At 48.2% G+C, this 20,383-nt stretch overlaps 1 protein-coding gene across 2 annotated transcripts in view; it reads right to left on the reverse strand.

Moving 5' to 3' along the window:
- Positions 1-20,383, reverse strand: part of LOC126531779 (uncharacterized) — a 62,263-nt gene that overhangs the window by 17,660 nt on the left and 24,220 nt on the right. For both annotated transcript variants that reach the window (XM_055071478.2, XM_050179499.3), the window contains exon 2: positions 16,307-17,298. In XM_055071478.2, coding sequence (XP_054927453.1) covers positions 16,307-17,298 — 992 coding nt within the window. The remainder of the gene's footprint in view (positions 1-16,306; positions 17,299-20,383) is intronic.

Consider the following 20,383-nt stretch of genomic DNA (forward strand, 5'->3'; position numbering starts at 1 on the left):
AGTGAAATAAGTGGCTTGTTCGCACGCAACACGGCGTCTTCTTGCTATTGCGAAGCTCGGAGAGCCGCTCTCGACGCCCTCCATCGGCAGGGGAGCGCAGCTCACCGCTGAAGTGCGCCACTGCTCAGCAGCGAAGCGCGCACGCTGGCGTGCAGGCGTGCCGTGCCTCATATTGATTCCTGTCAGACCTCCCCGACTTTGTGATGATAAGATCTCACATAGCGAAAACGAGGGAGTTAACGACAATAATAAAACTGCCGCCGTAGCCACAGTCGCGTTGGAGTCATGCTCTGCAGAGAAGTGACGTCCCGAGGCGTCATTGCAAGCGGCGCCGCTTGCCGCGCCCCCGACGGGCACAGACATGCGAGCTGACAGCCAGGAGGCAGCGAGCTGCTGCTTTTACCCTGCGTACACGCCGCCTTACCCGCCACCCATACAGCACTCTTAGTTTTGTCCCTTCTTTCATTACGCTTTTGTGTGCGCGCTTTCTTTCTCTTGCTCCCGCCGAATAGTGCGGCCCGCTTCGGGGATCCGAAGCCGTGCTGCAATTTACCATGGCTCACTACGTTTGATATCGCAGGCTTGTTAATCTCACAATGATGAGATCAGAGTCGGAGAAATATTCTTATGCATGGACAGGAGAAGTATTTCGCATGAAGCGGTTCGCTACTGCCAGCTTCTGTGAGCTGGAGAAACGATGGAACCTGTTAGCTCAAAGGCACCCTTGAAAAATGTTCAACTGCGAAGGCTGAAGAGAGGGGCATTTACAAACGAATGAACCAGGGGCGTAGCCAGGGAGGGGGCGCGGGGGGGGGGGCTTGTGGGGCTTGAGACCCCCCCACCCCCGAAATGTTTCCGTGCTGTCATGCACCGCCGGCCAAAACAATCGCGGGGGGGGGGGGGGGGGGGGCGGGGGGATCATTCTGGATTTGTCTACAATGCCGTTTTTATGCTCGAAAAGACATTTCGGTGCGAACATTGCGAACTCAGGCTGGATTTCGCGGTAACTCCCGTGCACCTGGAGTCACATAACGCAAGGAGTCCCATCCGAGCACAAAGTTTCAAGGGCGTTTTCATGGCGAGCGGGCTCGTCGAGGCATCTCGCGGAGGCCGCAGAACCTACGTAGCGCATGGATTTCAATTCCGAAACGTTATGGGCATAATGTTCTCATACATTTTTGATGCGAAAGCTGCATTGACATTTCCAAAGTCGTGCTCCAAATTTTCAGTTCCAGAACTTTGTGGGTTCAATGTTCTTATAAACATTTGATACCAAAAGTGCATTGACTTTTCTAAAGTCGTAGATCGGACCATACAATGAGACAAGCCAAATCAACACACTATCATACAGCTTGGCAAAGCAGGTAGCGAGGTACTATAAGACGAAGTGTTGTGGTGGTTCATTAGCGGCGTCATATCACTGAAAGAAATATCAAAATTTTTTTCACCTGCGCCAAAGCATCGATGTCAAGACAGTAAAGCCAGCAAAGGTAACTACGTTCTTATTTATTTTTCTACTTTGGCTTTTATTCGCAAGGACACATTCAGCCTTTTCAAGTTTCTTGTTCTCGATACTCGTGGGCTGCCAGAGCCAGCCAGAGCGCATGCGTTTTTCTCGTTTTGCCCCGACGACCGCGCGGCGCAATTTGGTGCGCGTTCATGTTTCTCTGGCCGAGTGTATTTTGGCCTGGCAGAGTTTTGGACGCTTTCTAGTTAGCTGACGAGAAAAAGAAACAATGGTCGCTCGCCGCCATCACTGGGGGGTCTCGATGGATTGCAACGCCTCCGCTTGAGGGCATCACCTTCACTTTGATGTTATTGAAACCTCTCCGGAAAGTCTTTTGTCTCTCCGGTGTAGGATATCGAGCAGTATGCGTATGGTTCTCTGTGGACCAAGCGTCTCCAGTTTTCTTCGATATACCTTCGGTAGCCACATTAGGCGGCCTATGTAGGCATTAGATTGTGGCCAACATGCTTTCCTTCGCGCTTTTTTTTTTTTGTCACTTCGGTACTCCCGCCCCACAAAAGAAGAAAGGCATTGTTGTGGCGCAGCGAATTGTTGTATGGTGAAAGTTCGATTTTGTTACTACTTCTTTTGTGGAAAGTGATAGGCCACGGGACTCTGATACACTTATATTATTGCGATAGCAATTATATGGACACTTCAGGCGCATTCCTGACGTCACCGTCATGTTCCGTGTAAACTCCAATTGCTGAAATCGAAAGTTTGATGGCGGCCCGTCTGGCCGGAAAAATAGATGTTGAATAAGCGCAAAAAGACTGCGTGATTTTAAGGGCTGAACGATTACTGCTACAAGCAAGAGTATCGGTGTGCAAGGCTAAGGCCCGTATGCTGTAAAATGATACCTTCTATGCCCGTCACCGACTAAAATTCCTGTGCCCTGCCGAATTTGCTTCAATACAGCTACACGCTAACTTTCAATCAAGCATGAGAACACGAAATAGCGACGCACTGCACCATGCCAAGTTGGAAAGGCTGCGACCATCCTGAAACGGTACGTCCCGAAGTTTACAAAGAGAGGCTCCCATTTGGTCCCGCTCCAGCATCTATCACTATATTACCGACTATTTTGTCACAATAGATCAGCTCCTGCACTTTATGGCCTACCAAAGATACACAAGGAAGGTGTCCCTTTGTGGCCCATTGTCGACTACACTCGCTTACCTCTGTAAAAGCTTTCCGGTTCCTTACGCCGGGTCATTTCGTTACTCGTTGGAAAAAGCGGCACTCACGTACGCAATTCTGGCGACTTTATTGAAAAGATACGGCACGTTGTTCGTGCTCATGATGACGTCATGGTCTCATATGATGTTAATTCACTATTCACAAGCGTTCCAGTAGAACTGGCTTTAAAGATTTGCAACGCTTCCCTCGAAGCTAAGGGGTCGCTGCCCAACAGGTCTGCGATTGACGTTTCAGACCTGTCCCGTCTCCTTAGGTTCTGTTCGTCCAATACACACTTCGTCTTCCAACAGAATTTTTACCTAGAAACGCATGCTACGGTTATGGGTGCATCTATATCAGTTTCTGCTGCGAGTATGGTCATGGAGGACGTCGAACGTCGGGCGTTTGCATCTTTTACCCCTTCTCTAACGGTTTCCCTGGAATATGTAGAAGATTGCTTCTGCATAATTCACAATGATGCTTTCGCTGCCTTCACTACTCGTCTTAAGAGCGTGAAATAGGCGATTCAGTTAACTGTCGAGCAAGAAGCATACGGTTGTCTACCGTTTCTTGATGTTATTGTCAAGCGCGGTGACTGTGGCCTTTCTTTCAACGTCTACAGGAAGCCCACACATACCGGCCGGTACCAGCATTTTAGCTCGGTACATCCGCTTTCACACAAGGGGTCTGTACCTTCTACGCTGTTCCAGCGAGCAAAAACCGTTTGCACAAGACAGGAGGACTTCACGCGTGATATTGGGAGCACCTGTGAAGATTTAAGAACCTGTGGCTACCCTCCGTCCTTTTTGTCATCGGTAAGGAAAGAAGTGTCACTCCCAGAAAGACAGCGTTCTACGTCGTCTCCGAAAAAGTGGGCTGCCATTCCCTATGTCCCTGGCACAAGTGAGACCATCCCTCGTATCATGTGCAGGTACGACGTCAAAATTGCGCATGTGCCAACCCGCAAACTAGAAATGTTTTAGTAAACGTAAAAGACAAATTACCGCAGGAAAACATCCCCGGTGTAGCCTGCGCCATAACGTGCGAGATCTGTGATTACAAGTATATCGGCGAGACAGGTGACTTCAAGAAACGTGTGAAACAGCCTGAGTATGACGTCAAGAAACGGCATGTGGCCTCGAGTGCCCTTGCTGAACATGTGGAATCTACAGGCCACAGTATTGACAAGGAAAAGGAGCTAGCGTCACGCCTGTAGCTAGAATCCTTGCACATACAGACCATGGCGGACACACTGAATAGGCGTGGCGGGACACTTCCGATGGTGTACACTCGCTGCTTGCTTCACGTACTGAAACGTACTTAAATACGTTGCATCTATGTTATGAGTTTTACTGTGAACAAGGCTCCCGTATGGGGAGCCGAAACGTCATTAAATTTTCAGTTATCTTGGTCGGTGCATCTTTTCGCACTTATTCGTCAAAGTTCAAAGGGGATAACATTGTCACCCTGTGCATCCTTACGTGCGAGTGAAAGGGCAAGGGGAATGGGGAACAGGGGAGCCGGCGATGGTGGATCGGTCTTGTGTGCGCAAGGGAGAAAAGTGGGGAGGAGGCGCGCCGCCTTCTAGCGCGTGCGATGCATCCGGGGAAGTGGAGAAGGGGGGGGGGGGGGAGCGTTAGGATTCTATGATCTGTGAATGTGTAATTGCGCGACATGTTTATTTGCCTTGTTTGACGCATTATATATAATGACTTTTGCTTAGATACGTAGATTTATTGGCGACTTATACGTATATTTAAATATCTTGTTGCGAGCTTTTGTGTATAGTATACATGCAGTGAATTTCCAGTGACACTTTTTGCCCTTTGTCAAGCTGTATCTTCGCATTTGTATATTACATTCTATCTTCGCATTTCTAATGTATATATTGCAGGATTCCTGGTTTTTATATGTGCTCTCTGTTACGACTATAATTTTGGTGCAATTACTTACAATACACGACCGGTGACAGCTGCTCCTGCGTAATACATTAAAACGAAGGACAGCATCATTGAGATTTTTTCCTGGCAGGATATGTACAAAAATGTAAACATGGTTCTTGAATTACAAAGTGTCATTAAAGTATTTGTCCTCAACTTGTTCATGTCATGGCCTTCACGTTTTTCATATCAGCGGCATGTACTCCTTTGCTGGTTTCGAACTGATATAGTTTTAAAGTTCGTGGGATATCTTCTTTTAGGTAGACAAAAAAGGTGGAAGCATTGATATCAGTTATTCATGGCACAATTTTTTTGGACATAAGTATATATTCTTTTACGAAAAAATATATATTTTACATGTCTTGACAGTGCGCAGCGCTCAAGAATTCGTTTGCAGCATCTTTGGCAATGGCAATGCAGTTGTCATTTATGTACTTGATCCCTCGACAAATTCTACAAAGAGCAGGCCAAGCTAGAACGTGAGCACCCCCCCCCCCCCCCCCCCCCGAACGAAATTTCTAGCCACTGGAACGAACTATAGGCACGTCCAAACTAGCAGGGCATGATTTGCAGTACGGGAGACGGCAGCCTGCTGGAGAGCTGTTATAGTAAACGGAAGTTTTTGTTTTTGGTATTACTTTTATTCTATAATTACAGTCGAAGGAAGCGACACTTTTAAAGTTACCGCCACTATTGATTAACACCGTCGTAAACGCGATTCCATAAGCCATGAAGTGAAGCAATCAAGCTCTTCAAAAGCGGTACAATGCAGAGCGATTAAAGTGCAGCAGACTAGGTAGAAAGCTTACAGAAAGGGGCATGCTCTTCGGTAAAATAGTGAGCCCGTGACCAAACGTGGACAAGAAAGAACGACAAGAACGGTGCGCTATGCACTGTCGGAGTCTAGTCCATAGTTAAACACCCCGGCAGCTGGCGTACGTAACACTTTAGAGCGTGCAGTGAAAAGCGTAGGTGCCACAGGAGGCTCAGAAAACAAACTAGCAGCCGCATACTCTACAATGCATTGAGCAACCGATACGATACCTGTGTTCGCTTCACATGGATGGATGGATTACTGGATGGATGGATGGATCACAGTGGCTTACTCCAAATGCCCTCTTTTGGAGACATTTCGTTCTGCGAGTGTTCAGCATGAAATCGGTATTTTTCACTAGTTGCTCATCTTAAAAAAAAATTACTATCTTGTTTGTGGAATTTTTGTTCTACCTGTGTCTGTTTCACTATAGCCATTGTCCTCTCCTCTAAAGCTCATGTCTTTTTTCTTTCTTATAACCGGTCTTAGCATTTTATAATAAAATAGGGAGCTGCGCAGAAAAGAATTTAATGAGAACACCCAAATATCTGAGAAACACTTGCACGTATGAAACCATTATCCATACAAGCCTTCATATGTATTCCGTAGCGCGGTAAACGTGAAACGCTGAAGCATAAAGAAAAGAAAAGGAATGAAGAGGGTGGGCAAGGTCATAGGTGCGCACGAGTTTCATGGCTGCACACCGAACCTTAACGGCATAGTTTCCAGAAGGTGGTTACATTTTGCTTTGCTGTGATGTTGCACCAGGGTGTCAATCGCTCAAGTCGGGTGTCCTAAATAGCGGTGCTCCCTGCCCTAATCGCGACTTGTTGCGACTCGAGACAGGCCATCTGGCTCAATAAAATGCGAGGCGGCTTATACCCAAGCACTGTTCTAGCTGTTAGAATATGAGGGACACACACACGGCCGCACGTCAGCTTCCGTGTGTATTTTGGCAACGTTGCACTCGCGCCGCGCCTCCCTCCTGTTGTGGTGACGTTGATCGATGCAAAATGCAGCTCCTATACTCCCACGTGCGCACGCGCCATCAAGGAGACGGAAGCATTGACACTCGCTTCGACAACGGTTCGACAACCGTTCGCATTTGCGGTCGCGTCCCCCATGGCTTTATGCATTTCGGATACTTTTACGCCACTGGCTTCACCTAATCTCCTTGATCGCTTCGCATTCACAGCTGTTTTCGTCCAACAATCGCCGAGCTCTGTTCCGACAGCCCTTGGAAGTAGATCTCTATTCTATCGAACAGGATGAGGTCATGGATGATGCACCTTGGCTGCATGCTGCGCGTTTCTCCTATTTTGGTGGAAACTCCGCAGACGGCAGCAAGGAATCAATGAAACATTGTTGGCTTCTTTCTATACGGACGCGAAAGTAGGCCAGCAAACTTTCTGCCTTGGATCACTCTATCTCGGCGTATAATTACAGGTACAGAAACGCACGCATGCCAAGTACACACGCACACAACTACGCACATACAAGAAGAAATGTTTCGGCTTGGAAAGACGTAATCGTTGCTCTACTGGTCATCATCCTCTTCGTTGGCTGCCCTTCTCGCGCTCTCCAGTCTGAGCTTTTCGTGCCGTGAGCCAGGAGGAATGAAGAAACACGTTGTTCTGCCCCTGACTACAGTGAGAAAGTTCCGATTCAACCGAAGAAAATTCAATCGCTTTAGTCTTTGTCCATCGTGGGACGAACTTCCTATAAGCAATCCGAATCAAATAAAATTATTGCTGCTATTCAGCTACACCGACTTTGATTTCATAGACGGATAAAGTAAAAGTGATTGGCCGAAGTCTATAGGACAACTGAAAGCTGCGTGAGTTGATATTTACTCATGGTAAAACTGCAGCGGCCCGCAAAGGATGAAGGACACAGGTAGTCTACAAACAAGCGCTCGTTCGTAAACTACACATGTCCTTCCTTCATTGTGGGCGCTGCAGTTCTACCAATTATAGAACAATTTATGAACCTCTTCTAACACTGAGCCATTTCCGGTAATCAGATCAGTGAACTACTTTAGGGCAGAGTAGTATCATACAATACGCCGCGTTCCGCTGTATCTGCTTCTACATTTATACGACAGCAATTGTTTGACATTCAAAGGAATCGTTGGTCCTTTTGCCCGACGCTTTGTGCGAACCATGGCAACCAGGCGCGCACACAATCACGCACCCAAAATGAATGTAACAGTCTAGATAATGGAAAGGCCTAGCAAAAAAGAACAAGGAAAAAGAAGACACGTCATAAAGGGGATTTATAAGGATTTAATGTAAATATATGCACAGGTTGACTGTTTCTACGAAATTATTTATGCAACCTGTCTAGTGGATGTTTCTGAACGTTTGCCAACTAGTTGGACGCTGCGCCAGTGATGGCAATTTGGGGGCATTAGCAACGGATAATGTACCAGCGATGCACCAGCAACTGATGCAAAGAATAATAGAAAAAAAACTTGAAACTGATAGCAAGAAGAATGCCAGAGAACACGAGAGCAAGAAAATATTAAGAATCAACAAAAAGAAAAGAAGAGAAGGTAAGTCACCATAGAGGGAAGCTAACAGGGATCATGCCAGGCTGAAGAACCACGTTGTTTCGTTTGTTTGCTTTTGGTAGCATACACGGACCAGGGTGCATCACTTCGAAACAGGGATTGGTGTAAACAGCTGCGTGGGCCATGGGGACGCTAGGCGGAGAGAGGAAGGGGATCAATGCGCCCGCTCGGTCTCCTCCTTCAGCGATCAGACAGTGAAAGGCAGACCAGTGCCGAGAAGATGTACTGGGGCACGGTTGAATGCGGCTTCGCTTTGTCGCGCACCGCTGCCGCTCGCTCGTCCGTATACAGCATTCGGCAATAATGAGCGAAAGCGACAAGCAAGACTGAGAGGGGGGGAGAGCGGCTCTCTACGCAGCCGCCGGCCGTTTACTCGACAGGGCAGCAGCAGATTCTTTTGGTCCCCATGTGTGCGCAGAAACCTGACGCGACGAAATAGATAAAGAAGATCGTCTCTACTAATATAGAAAGCATGAAAGGAGCATCGGATGGTGGGGCCCAGTCTTGCTCTATTGGCTAGAAACCGCGACCGATGGTACAGCGTAGGTTGTATGCTAAAGACAGCCATTGGCAGCAGCATCTCTCCTTCGGCCGTTATCTTTTCTTTCTTTATTTTCCCGCAACTGCGACAGTAGCCGATCTGTCGACGTGGGAACTCGCCACTGCTCTGGGGGAGAGAGCGCTTGGCGGCCGCTGCACCATCTCAGCTGGAAGTGCGCGCGTGTGTGTCATGTCAAGCGAGGAGAGGAAGAGGGTTCAGTTTGTGTACACCAGCTTCCTCTCTCCGCCATGCCAGCAGACCTCTGGCTGCGAGCTACTCCCCTTGCGGCTGGATTCTTTTGCTCTGTAGGGCGCCTCAAGGTCAACAACGGAAAGCGGGGCGACTGAGACGGGGAAGCAGTTATCCCCTTTGCGTTTCGGTGAAGCGCCGCCTCGCGCGCCAAGTTTCCATATACCTGACCGTTCTTTCACGCTGCAATGTGCCGCTATAGTATCGCGGGGAGCGATCTAAACGCTCGTACTCGGGCTAAGCTTCTACGCGCAAAAAGCAGCCTGTGCTAATTCAAGCTTTATACAGCATTACTATCGGAGATGTTCATTCGTGCACGACTCAGCTATTCCTAAACAAGACGCGCGAACAAATGGACGAGTGCGCGCGCACGCGCAAGACACACCGGCATACATATATGCGGTAGCATGTATTCGCATCGCCTGGATAAACCGCTTGGACAGTATATTCAAACAATTATGAACACAACGAGTACTGCGCGTGTTCATTAAGCAGCGACCAGCAACTGACAGCGCGTGAAATAAGGAATACGATAAAACAAAGGCATGTTACACTGTGTTATTTGGACATGATGAATGAACAACTGGCCCATATTTCCCTTCTGCGCTCAAGTGGGGTTCTTGATTATAAATCTATGATGCTAGACGTTTATTGCAATAATTTCGTTATTAAACAGCGGGCTTCCTTTCGTGTAGTGCTCCACATGCTGGACGCAAATGAACCAACGAGCAGCATAGCTTAGAAAGCAATTACTTTTGGTATTTCGGCATACATTCTTAAGCAAAATTACACCCTATTGCCACACAACAACGATCCTCATGTGTCTGGTCCGCATTTCCTTTCTTTAACGCGGCGAGCCCGGTACTTCCCAGTAACGAACGGCATGCGCGTTATCAGCATGACATAGCATTCCCGACTGGAAAGTAGCGGGCGCGGTGTTTTCAAGAAAGCAACGCAATCAAGGCAGATGACGATTATTGTTGTATGGCAGATATACAGCCCAAAGGGTGTACTTTTGTGTAAGAGTGTACAACGCTTTCTGTGTGCTGTATTTCTTAGGTTTCCTTTCGGCGTCGCGAATAGCGTTTGCTCACCTTCAGAGGTTCTCCGTGCATCCTAAAGTTCAACTATATACAGTCTTAATAGCATTGTTTTGAAGAAGCATGACTCCAAGGAGAAATGCAAGGCGTCTTACATTTCAAATTTGCAGCAATGTACTGGTGGAGAGGCCCTAGTCAGGCAGAGTTAATCTGCCTTAAGTCTCTTCATCCCAGGTAATGTAAGTCTAAACAAATAGAAATAAAAAATCGCGTCCATTATCTCTTACGGTTACGGTTATGGTCGAAATCAACTGAAGGACATTATAACTGTTACCCAAACATTCTCTCGCGCTGAGTTGAGTTGAGTGTTTGTAGGCTACTGCTGGGATTAGCCTTGCAGTTGCTTCCGGCAATTACTCCACCGTAGCGACCCTTAAAATAAATAAATCACATAAATCAGACCCAGACCTCACAATTACAAATGGTCACTCCTAAGTTCACCATGTGGAGGCCAAATCCATGTCCTAAAGGTAACTTAAGGGAAGGCGAGAAACCTCCTTCCTACACAACTGGTTCCTGCGCGGAAAAACAATGTCCTGAAGAGAACTGTGAGGAACTCCTGTCTTCTTGAGGGACCCAAATAACACACTCCTTTCCGCTTTATACAGAGTACGGCGCATAGGCTAATGTTCTATGTCACCGCACACACCACACGTTGAACATAATGGAGACAACGCCAGGCCAGTCTCATACATCCACGCAGGGGCACGAGCAGAGCCCGTGCGAATGCTGAGCAGTAAAGTGGCTTGGTTTCTTTTGAGACCCTTGATCACACATGGCTTATGAGGCGAGCTCCACAAAGAACTGAAGTGGCACAACACCGCTTCTTTGAAAAGTTCCTTGTCCTCTTGAGGCACTTTTCACAATGGATTCCCAGACAGCGCTCTATGGGCGAGGCTGTCTGCCATCTCGTTGCCTATGATACCTATGTGCGAGGGCACCCATTGGAAACGTATGGAGAATCCTTTGATATGGAGACTGTGCACCAAGCGTAGGGAGCTAAGACATAAGGCATCACTAGGGAACCCGTGCTCTAACCTTTGAAGGGCAGATTTTGAATCTGTAAGAATGACAACAGGTTGAGGCGTACAAAACCGTAGTTTCTTCAGAGCTGCCTCAATGGCAACGCTTTCGGCCGTTGTGGAGGACACGACTGCAGTGAAGCGAACCGACCAATCAAACTTCAAAGAGGGAATGTGAAAAGCAGTTGCACTAGATCCTCTGACCTTGTCCACAGAGCCATCAGTAAAAGTTTGAAGATGACGTGCACATTCAGTCTCAAGATGTTCCAGTACCAGCGAACGCGTTTCCGCCATAGGAGAACTCCGCTTAACGCGAACGTGAGGAATTGTCAACGAACAATCGAGGCTCGCGAATGGCCAAGGTGGTTTCAACCTCTTAGTTCCACCTCTAGCGTCAAGACCCAGGTAACCAAGAATATTTAGTGCCAAGTACGCTCGGGACTCAGATCTCTTTCGAAGGTGCTATAGAAGGCCTCGCCCGGCAACCATCTGTTTGAGGCGGCCAATTTGCATCAATAACCTTTCTGAAGCGACTAGGCTAAGAGCTCTCGATAGAGACTCATAAAGTACTGCATTGTTAGGAGCAGTCTGCGGAACGCCAAGAGCCCTCCTTAGGCCCTTTCTGTGTAGAACCTCAAGTCGTTCCAGCTGTGATATCGAGGGGGAAATTAAAAGGAGCTGGTACATTATTCGACTCGTCACCAGTGCATCGTGCAGACTGATCATTGAAGAAGGGCGATTTCCCCTTTGCCCACTTGCAACTCTACGGATCACATTGAGACGCGAAGATAGCGATGTCACAATCGAGTCCCCAGCTCGTGGCCACTGTAGACGGTAGTCAATAATGACGCCCAAAAAGCGCTTGTGCGTCAATTGACGAAGGCAAGATTGATCAAGGTCTATCTTCAGCCGCGCATACCGTCTTCCTCTTGCTGGAAACATGATGAAGCCAGATGTTTCCACCGAGAGAGTCAACCCAACACATTGAAGGTAATTTTGAACTGAAAGTAATGCCTGTCGAGCTATCAGAGTTAAACGCTTCTGTTGACATCCGGTTAACCAAAAACAAATGTCGTCCGCATATATCAACATATGGACATGCCTGCAATGTTTTTGCAATTCAGCGGGAAGGCTAGCCATTACGACATCAAAGAGCGTTGGGGAAAGAACACTTCCCTGAGGTACACCTCGCGATACCACCCTTTCGGTGCTTGTGATACTTCCTAACCGCACTTGAATTTTACGATCACTGATAAATGAGTGAATGAATCACAGAAGATAGCCATGTACGCCCATGGCCTGCAAACTATTTAGTATTGAGCTCTGAAGGACGCTATCATAAGCCTTTGATACGTCTAGGAAAATAGCTAGTGTTGAAAGGCCGAAAGCTATATGATGTTCAATATCGCTTATCAAGTCCAAGACGCTATCTTGCGCGCTTCAACCTGTTCGGAATCCATGCATGCATGTTGGCAGAGCCCTTCTATGTCCGAGCCACCAAGATAAACGCTTACTTGCCAGCTTCTCCATCAGCTTAGCCACACGCGACGTCAGTGATACCGGACGATACGAGGCCAAGTCTGTCATTTCTTTGCCGGGCTTCAGCACTGGGACAACACAAGCCACCTTCCATGAAGGAGGAACGTCGCCAGTCTCCCACACTCGATTGAGATAGCTTAGGAGCATCTTCCGGTGTTCCAGATGTAGGTCCTGCATCATCTGGTTGGTAATGCCGTCAGGACCTGGTGCACGTCGACGCCGCAGGCTGCCGAGTGCTGTCTGTGGCTCTCGAAGTGTGAACGGGGCGTCCATCACAGACGTAGATGTTGCAGGCACAGCGCAGGGATGAATTCCTGAACTTGCACTTACAAATACATCTGCGAATTCCTCTGCCACGCACACGAGAGGTTTCTGCTTGCGCAGTGCAAGCGCTTCGAAAGGTTTACTAGGAAATGTTTACTCGAACGAGCAAGACTGCCAATGACTCGCCATATTCTCGTCATCGGTGAGAAAACAGTCAAGCTAGCGCAGAAGGATGCCCACTGCGACCTACAAAGCTTGTTCGTATGGCGTCGAATGGCACAGTTAAGCCTATTGAAGGTCGTCTTCAAGGATGTGTCGTCCTTCTTCCGCATCAGTTGTCGCTCCGCCCTTCTGCGCGCTGAGCAAAGGTTCCTGAGTTTTAAATCCGTAGTCGGAAAATAATTAGGCACCTTGACCGCTGTGGTAGCAGCCATCTTACCAGAAATCATTTTGTCTATTACATCACCAGAAACACATGCAAGTTGCTCCCTGTATTTGTCCCAATTAACAACATGGCTAATTTTAGAGCCACACATATGGACGTCGGCAGTAAACACTAAAATTGGATAGTGATCACTTCCCATGCGGTCAGGTGCAGTTGACCACTTCACGCGGACGTCAGATGAATGCAAGGTTAGGTCTATAGATGTGGCTGAGGCTGGAGGCCGAAAGAAAGTGGGACTTCCGTCATTGGCCACGCACAGGTCCAAACTGTCGATAACTTCTACAAGTTTGCGTCCGCGGGAATATGTGTTCCTGTCACCCCAGACAGAGTGATGGGCGTTGAAGTCACCGCAGATAATTCAGGGCGCTGGGCAACGGTCACAGAGCTGTTGGAGAAACAAACCCATTGCTACCTTCTTCCGCCGAGACACGTATACGGATGCAACAGAAAGAGTTCGGAAACCAAGCCGTATCCTCACAGCCGCTACCTCAATACTATCGGTGCAAAGATCGGTGACGTTCAAAGCCACATGAGGAATCTCTCTTCGTATGTAAAGGGCGGCACCACTTCCTGCGGGAAACGACATTATGCTGCAATTCTGGTGGGCGACATATCCAGTCAAAGATCTCCCGCTTGGTAGGCCAGCCTCCGAGCGGGCCAATACTGGAACACACGTATCTTTCAAAAATAATTTCAGTTCTGCTAATCGACTTATAATCCCAGCGCAGTTCCATTGCATAATAAACGGCACTTTTCGGTGATTTTTAGTTCCACGAGGTTGAAGAAGACTAGCCATTTTATAAGGTAAAGGTCGCTACGAAGGCGTTAATCATGGACTCAAAAGAAAGAACGAGCTGTAGGAAGTTCTTCAGGGTGCCAGTCTGCATCGCTTGAACATATGAACGCAGGACTTCAAACAAAACTCGCAGAAGGTCGGACAGATCCTGATTTTTGAGCTCCTTATTTTGCTGTACGCACTGCCTCACAACTTCAAAAAAAGATGCAGACTCGGACCCACTCTTGGCCACTGCAGCTGGTTTCTTCATCTCTTTTGAGGCAAGGGAATGTCCTCCATGATGTCGAGTCTGGCTGTGATCTGGTCACTGAGGAACATGGACACTTTTTGCTGCTGCAGATCGAACAACCGACTCACCCACAGAGGACTTTGCCGTCTTGCTAGGGTCAGGTCGCTCAGTGACGTTGCTTGTTACCACGCTACGAACTTCCGACTCTCTAACACAGGGAACTCAACTTCCGAATCTAACGCCGGGAACTCGTCACTTCCAAGTATCGGCTTCTCAGTAGGTTGTGGTTTGGGACCACTAATGAAGGACACTCGACGGTGTAAGGCGCTTACACGGAAGGGGCAGCCACCGAAACTCGCTGGATGGTCACCACCACAATTAGCTCAAACAAAATCTGCCTTGCAGGCTTTGTAATCGTGTACGCCACCGCATCGTTTGAAACGTTGATCTTTGATGCAAATTTTGGCTACATACCCAAAGCGTTGGCACCTAAAGTATCGGGGAGGAGTTTCAACGAATTCTTTGACTGCGTGCTTGGTAAAACGGAGGTCAATTTTTTCGGGGCGCTTGGTGTTGGGAGCAAACGTTATCACAACAGAGTTAGTAGGTTTCGCTGCCCATTCTTTTTCTTGAGTCTCCACCCGGCGCATTAGACGTTTCACGTGCAGAACACCTTGCGGTTTCAAGTAGTCAAGAAGGTCGCTTTCCAAATACCACACTGGTACTCCCCTAATAACACGTGTGTTAGTCATGTAGGAGTGGGGCAACCGGGCTTTAATTTAACTCTTATGTCACCAATCTGAGAGCACCGGAGAAGAATGTCAACTTGCTCTTCCGTTGCGATATCTAGACAAAGAGCACCTTGCGTTGTGAAGCGGCTGCGAATCGGAGCAGACCCCAGCAGTACTTTAATGTCTTCGAAAAGCCTGATAGGGTTCCGCTCTCTCAAATCAACACCTTTCTCTGTTGGCCACACTACCACTGGGATTCCGACCGTTCTTTGCTTCCGATGACTCTCCACCTTGAAGCCCTCGCTGTCCACTTCCGCCATATCAGCCACTTCCTCGTCAGGGTCGACGATGTTGAGCCGTCCCCACTGAGCGATGATGACACACTGGACTGCTTATCGTCCCTGATGTCTGGCAGCTCCACGCCTTGCGAGGCCATGGCCGCCTCCGCCACGCTGGCTTCCTTCGGATGGCACTGTCCCTTTAAAGATGCCGGCGCCGGAGCAGCCGTACCCTTCTCATAAGGACAGTACCACCTTAAAGATTCGGCCGTCTTCCAAGGATATAAACAACTCGCTTAATGAATAGCAACACCTGTGCAAATATTAAAGAGCTGAGGTGACAACAGATCGAACAGCGTCGTCTTCCTCTTCGCTCAGCCTCTCGCGCTGTCGGCTTCATCCGTACGATCTCTTCTATAAATGGGGCACATTATGCTGCTAATGCCTTCTACCATCACAGCTTTTGACCAAAACGCTTTCCCCTTCCCTTTGTTTTTTATCTTTTCTGTGGAATTATATTTGTTGATGAATACGCCAAATATACCCGCCATGGTTACTTAGTGACTATGGTGTTAGGCTGCTGAGCACGAGGTCGCGGGATCGAATCCCGGCCACGGCGGCCGCATTTTGATGGGGGCGAAACGCGAGAACACCCATGTACTTAGATTTAGGTGCACGTTAAGAACGCCAGGTGGTCGAAATTTCCGGAGTCCTCCACTACGGCGTGCCTCATAATCATAAAGTCATTTTGGCATGCCCCATATTTTTTTTTATTACGTCAAATATATACCTGCCACGGGCACAGTGGTTATTGCGTTCTACTGCTGAGAACGAGGCCGAGGAGCCGGTTCCCCGTCGTGGCTGCCGAATTCTGGTAAGGCTATCATTAAGATCTGCTCCTGCACTTGGGTAGAGGAGGGCCGGAATCCCCAATGGTCAAAGCTATTTGCAGCTCCTCTACTCCAACATCCTTAAATGGTCAACAGCCCAACGTAGAACGTAAAGACTTAGCGGATATCCCTATCAACGCCTCCGTCATGGTTCTCGTTGAATGCCCACGACTATCCAGGCACAATAAGAGGGAAGATAGGCAGACTCACCAGTGAGGCTCATGTCGAAGGACTCGGCGTCGATTTTGGCCAGGTCCTGGACCGTCCTCCAGGTAAGCGTGAGCAGCTGGTTCTGCGACAGGTCCACGGACACCAGGTTGGGAGCCCCGCGGAACATGTGTGCGGGCAGCACGCGCAGTCGGTTGTACGACATGTATAGAACCGTCAGCTGCGGCAGCCCTTCGAAGGCCAGCGGGTCGACCTCGGACAGCGCGTTGTACTTGAGGTCCAGCTCGGCCAGCTGAGGCATGCTGCCGAACACGCGGGCCTCGAGGCGCGTCAGCTTGTTGCGGAACAGGTCGAGCCTCGCGACGCGCCTCAGGCCGCGGAAGCTCTGCTCGCTCAGCTTCTCGATGGCGTTGTCGCTCAGCTCCAGCTCGCGCAGGGCGCCCAGATCCTCGAAGGCGCCGTCGTCGACCACCTCCAGCTGGTTGCGCTCGAGGAAGAGATGCGTGAGGGAGGGCAGGTTCTTCAGGGAGCCGGCGCGCAGCCTCCACAGCTTGTTGTCTCCGAGCTCGAGCTTCTTGAGGCGGGGAAGGTCCGCGATGGCCTCGGTGTCCAAGCTCGTAATCTCGTTCGAGTCCAGTGAGAGCACGGCGAGACGCGAGAGGTTGTGGAACGAGTGAGGCTTGACATCCCCGAGCTCGGCTTGGGAGACCTTCAGCCGCTCCACGTGCGGCGTGTGGAGCAGAGCTTGCGTTGGGACAAAGTCGAGCTTATAGTCGCTGCCGAAGACATTGAACGCTACAGCGGTAATGGCAGGCTGGCGCTTAAATGATTCGAAGACAATGTGATCAGGTGGCAGCTTGCGGCTCACATAGCACGTAACCTCAGTTACTTCCTCTGTGATGTCGGCGGTGTCGCAACGGCAGTACATGGGTTGGTCGATAAGGTTGCAAAGGTCGGGCACGAGGCCCTCGGAAGTGACGTAAGGTGTGAATTCCGTAAAGCAGACCACGGCCAAGAGCAAAATCCTTGAATACCTGCGTTAAAAAAGCAATACGTCAAAGCAAAGTGCAAATGTTATCCTTAACAAACTGGTACAGTGTAGAGTTTCTCGGAACGCGTACGCTTGCTTGAATGCAAAATAACGCGGACTCAATCCCACTACACGCCTGTGACTACATTTTGCAAACGAACGGAACTCTGTCAAACATGGTGTTCAAAAACAGATACGTAACTTTTTCATCATATATTTTTCCGAGAGCGTGGTTGCTTATTTCTGACTGTGGTGATACAAGAAGAAAAAGAAGGAAATAGAAAAGTGCGAGACCAACACGTAGTGTACGTTCCAACATCTCTGCAAATAAAAATACTGGTGCCCTCTGGGACGTTAAACCCTAAAACAATACCACAAGTTTATTGCTTTAGCACAGACGTTACCACATTTCATGGACAGTCCGACACATTGCTTTCGTCCATTGCTGACATCGGTTGTTACTCCCTGCGTCAGAAAGCCCTTTGTTCATGAATAATTTTAACAGGTTCTTTCAATTAAGATTTCATCTCATTTTCTAAGCATCGGAGCATCTGAATCAGCACAATATATTGTTACCTATATGTAATTGTGAGGACGGGCTTAGCAATGGCTGGAACCCTTTGTTTGTGTAGTCGCGCTGCATTTCCACGCAAACATACAACTTTGAAAGGTTTGCCGACCATTGGTCATAATTCATGACTGACGGTACTACAGATTTCTAAATTGGACATATCCTTGCAAACAGGCTAAAGTGAGCAGGAAGCTCGTGGGAGGGGAAGCAAACACATCGGCTCCACTCGCTAAGTCAACGTGTTCATAAACCAACGGTATGCGCTCGCTAATAGAGCACCACAGTTTTCGCCGGAATACGCTTCTACAGTCGGTTGATGTGTGCTATGTTTCCATTCCTAAAGTAGGTGGCAGCGTTACTTGCGTACTTTTTGCAAACACTTAGGGCGGCTACGCGCCTATACTGCTCCTCAAATACACTGGTAGGCTTTCGTCTGTGACTTTCACTGTTTGAGCCTTTTAGACGAAAACTGCGCTCTATGCAGTTCCTGTTCTTTCTATTCTTCCTTTTCGTCCCTTCTATTCACAAACATCAAGTCGCGTTCCAACTTACTTCCTGTTCACACTCCTGCGCCCTAAACTGAGAAAGAAGCCACAAAAGTGGCCATTGTTTAGACGCTACGTCATGTGCGGATAACATTCGGTGAAGAATGTTTCGAAGGGAACGAAACAACGACATATACACTCCTAAAACCATACTCGCATATCCAAACGAGGCATCATCGGACAACTTTTCGGCAGCCGGCATATTCTCGTCAGAAAGTGGTTCCAGGACGAAATAAACAGTCGAACCAGCGGGTCAGGACTTGCGCCTGAGGGAAAGCGCGTACGCTACTGTTTCCAGCGGAAATTGCACCCGGAACGCCGCAACGGCGCCTGTGACAAGCAATGAGGAAACGACAAAAGATGAAGGAAGGAGCTGCGAACGCAACGGCGACCGCCTGCCGGAAAAAGTAAGCAGTTCGCGAGGCGCGAGAAATCGAAGCTAAAGGGCTGCATTTTAGTTCTTTCCACGTGATGCCGAAACGACGTGTTTTGGTAAGCGCAGAAATCCTCCCGGAGCGATGCGTTCCGACCGCGCGTTTTTGCTTCGGCTTTGTCTTGGTGCTCACGTATCGTTTTCCAAAGTATAACCAAGCCTTCAGGGGCTTGTATACCGTAGCATCGAAATACGAGCAACGTTTGACATCTTCTAGACACGGTGCTTAAAGCTAACTTTCATCAATTCACAGAACGTAAAAACACGAGAAAAAAAATGAGTTAGGAAAGATTCGTTTTCGTGAATGCGAATAGAAATGGAGGCCTTGTTGCAAGAGATGTAATACAGTTAAGCCAGCACAAACAAACAAGTAACGAGAGTGTGCGTTTGTTATCCTTCGCTTGCTTACACTGCAGCGGCTATGCATTCCCTTGGCAGCTGAAGCGCAATGCCAGGCCATCATTTGGTGCCGGAACATCTAGTACTGAGGAGAGACAGCGAACTATCTATGAGCTGCCAGTTTAAATGTTGATACAATATAGGACGTTTTTTTGTTGCAATTTCTTGCAGTGCAACGAAATTAAACATTAAAGTTCAAGCTATAGATAAATAAACGCAAATATACACCTCATTCGTATTATAAACAAAAGCCAGAAATTTCGCCAAATTTCGCCAAGCACAAATGACGAGACTGACCACTGAACTGTGGCTATAAATAATTTATTCAACACTGTCGATGATGCGGAAAACGCTGCTGTAAAGAAAAGGCAATCCTTAGCTTAAGTTACTTCGTCACATAATATTCCCACGCAAAGTGCATTTTCTCCTATGCCCAGTAGCAAGAATTTAGATTCCTGTCTGACCCTTCATTCTGCACATTCAACAGAGCGAGCTTGAGTTATGTAGCCTTTAGGAGTTTATGGATGCCCGCATCTCTTTGAATGCCGAGGAAAGTAACAAACTTAAGGCATGCACCACGAAGGTCGCCATAAAATCTATATGAGGGTCTACAGGATTACGCGACAACTGCGTTTGTGTGCGTTCTGCCTATAGTGAACAGTGCTTGCTAAGCGTTCTAGGGGGCGAAGTCGCGAAAAGTATAAATTTCAAAAAGGAAGCATTATGCGTGCCTTAGAAGGGTGATGGTTTGGGCTATAGTTGGTTCTCCACGAGACTGTGTGGTGCAGCGCGAAGTGGGACACACAAAAACGAGGACAAGCGCTTTGGTCATGTGAAGTGTGACACGTTAAGTATGTCCATGCATAAGTAAGCCATCCCTGGTCTTATCACAGAGGGAGTTGGCATTCTTAGACAATGGTAGCGCGACCAGTGAGCGATGATGGCACCTTTATTTTTCATCTCTATTTTTTAATGTTTTCTTTTTATATATGCACTTTTTCTATGTCGTTTTCCTTCTAAGCGCTTGTCCTCGTTTTTTCCTGTGTCCGCTGTCCCGCTTCGCGCTGCACCAACGAGTATTATGCGTGCGTTAGTATAAATGCTTTTATGCCGCACTATGAGGAAAACAACGAGGATTCAA

Source organism: Dermacentor andersoni, chromosome 5 (assembly GCF_023375885.2).
Source record: "Dermacentor andersoni chromosome 5, qqDerAnde1_hic_scaffold, whole genome shotgun sequence".
NCBI classification, from domain to species: Eukaryota; Metazoa; Arthropoda; class Arachnida; order Ixodida; family Ixodidae; genus Dermacentor; species Dermacentor andersoni.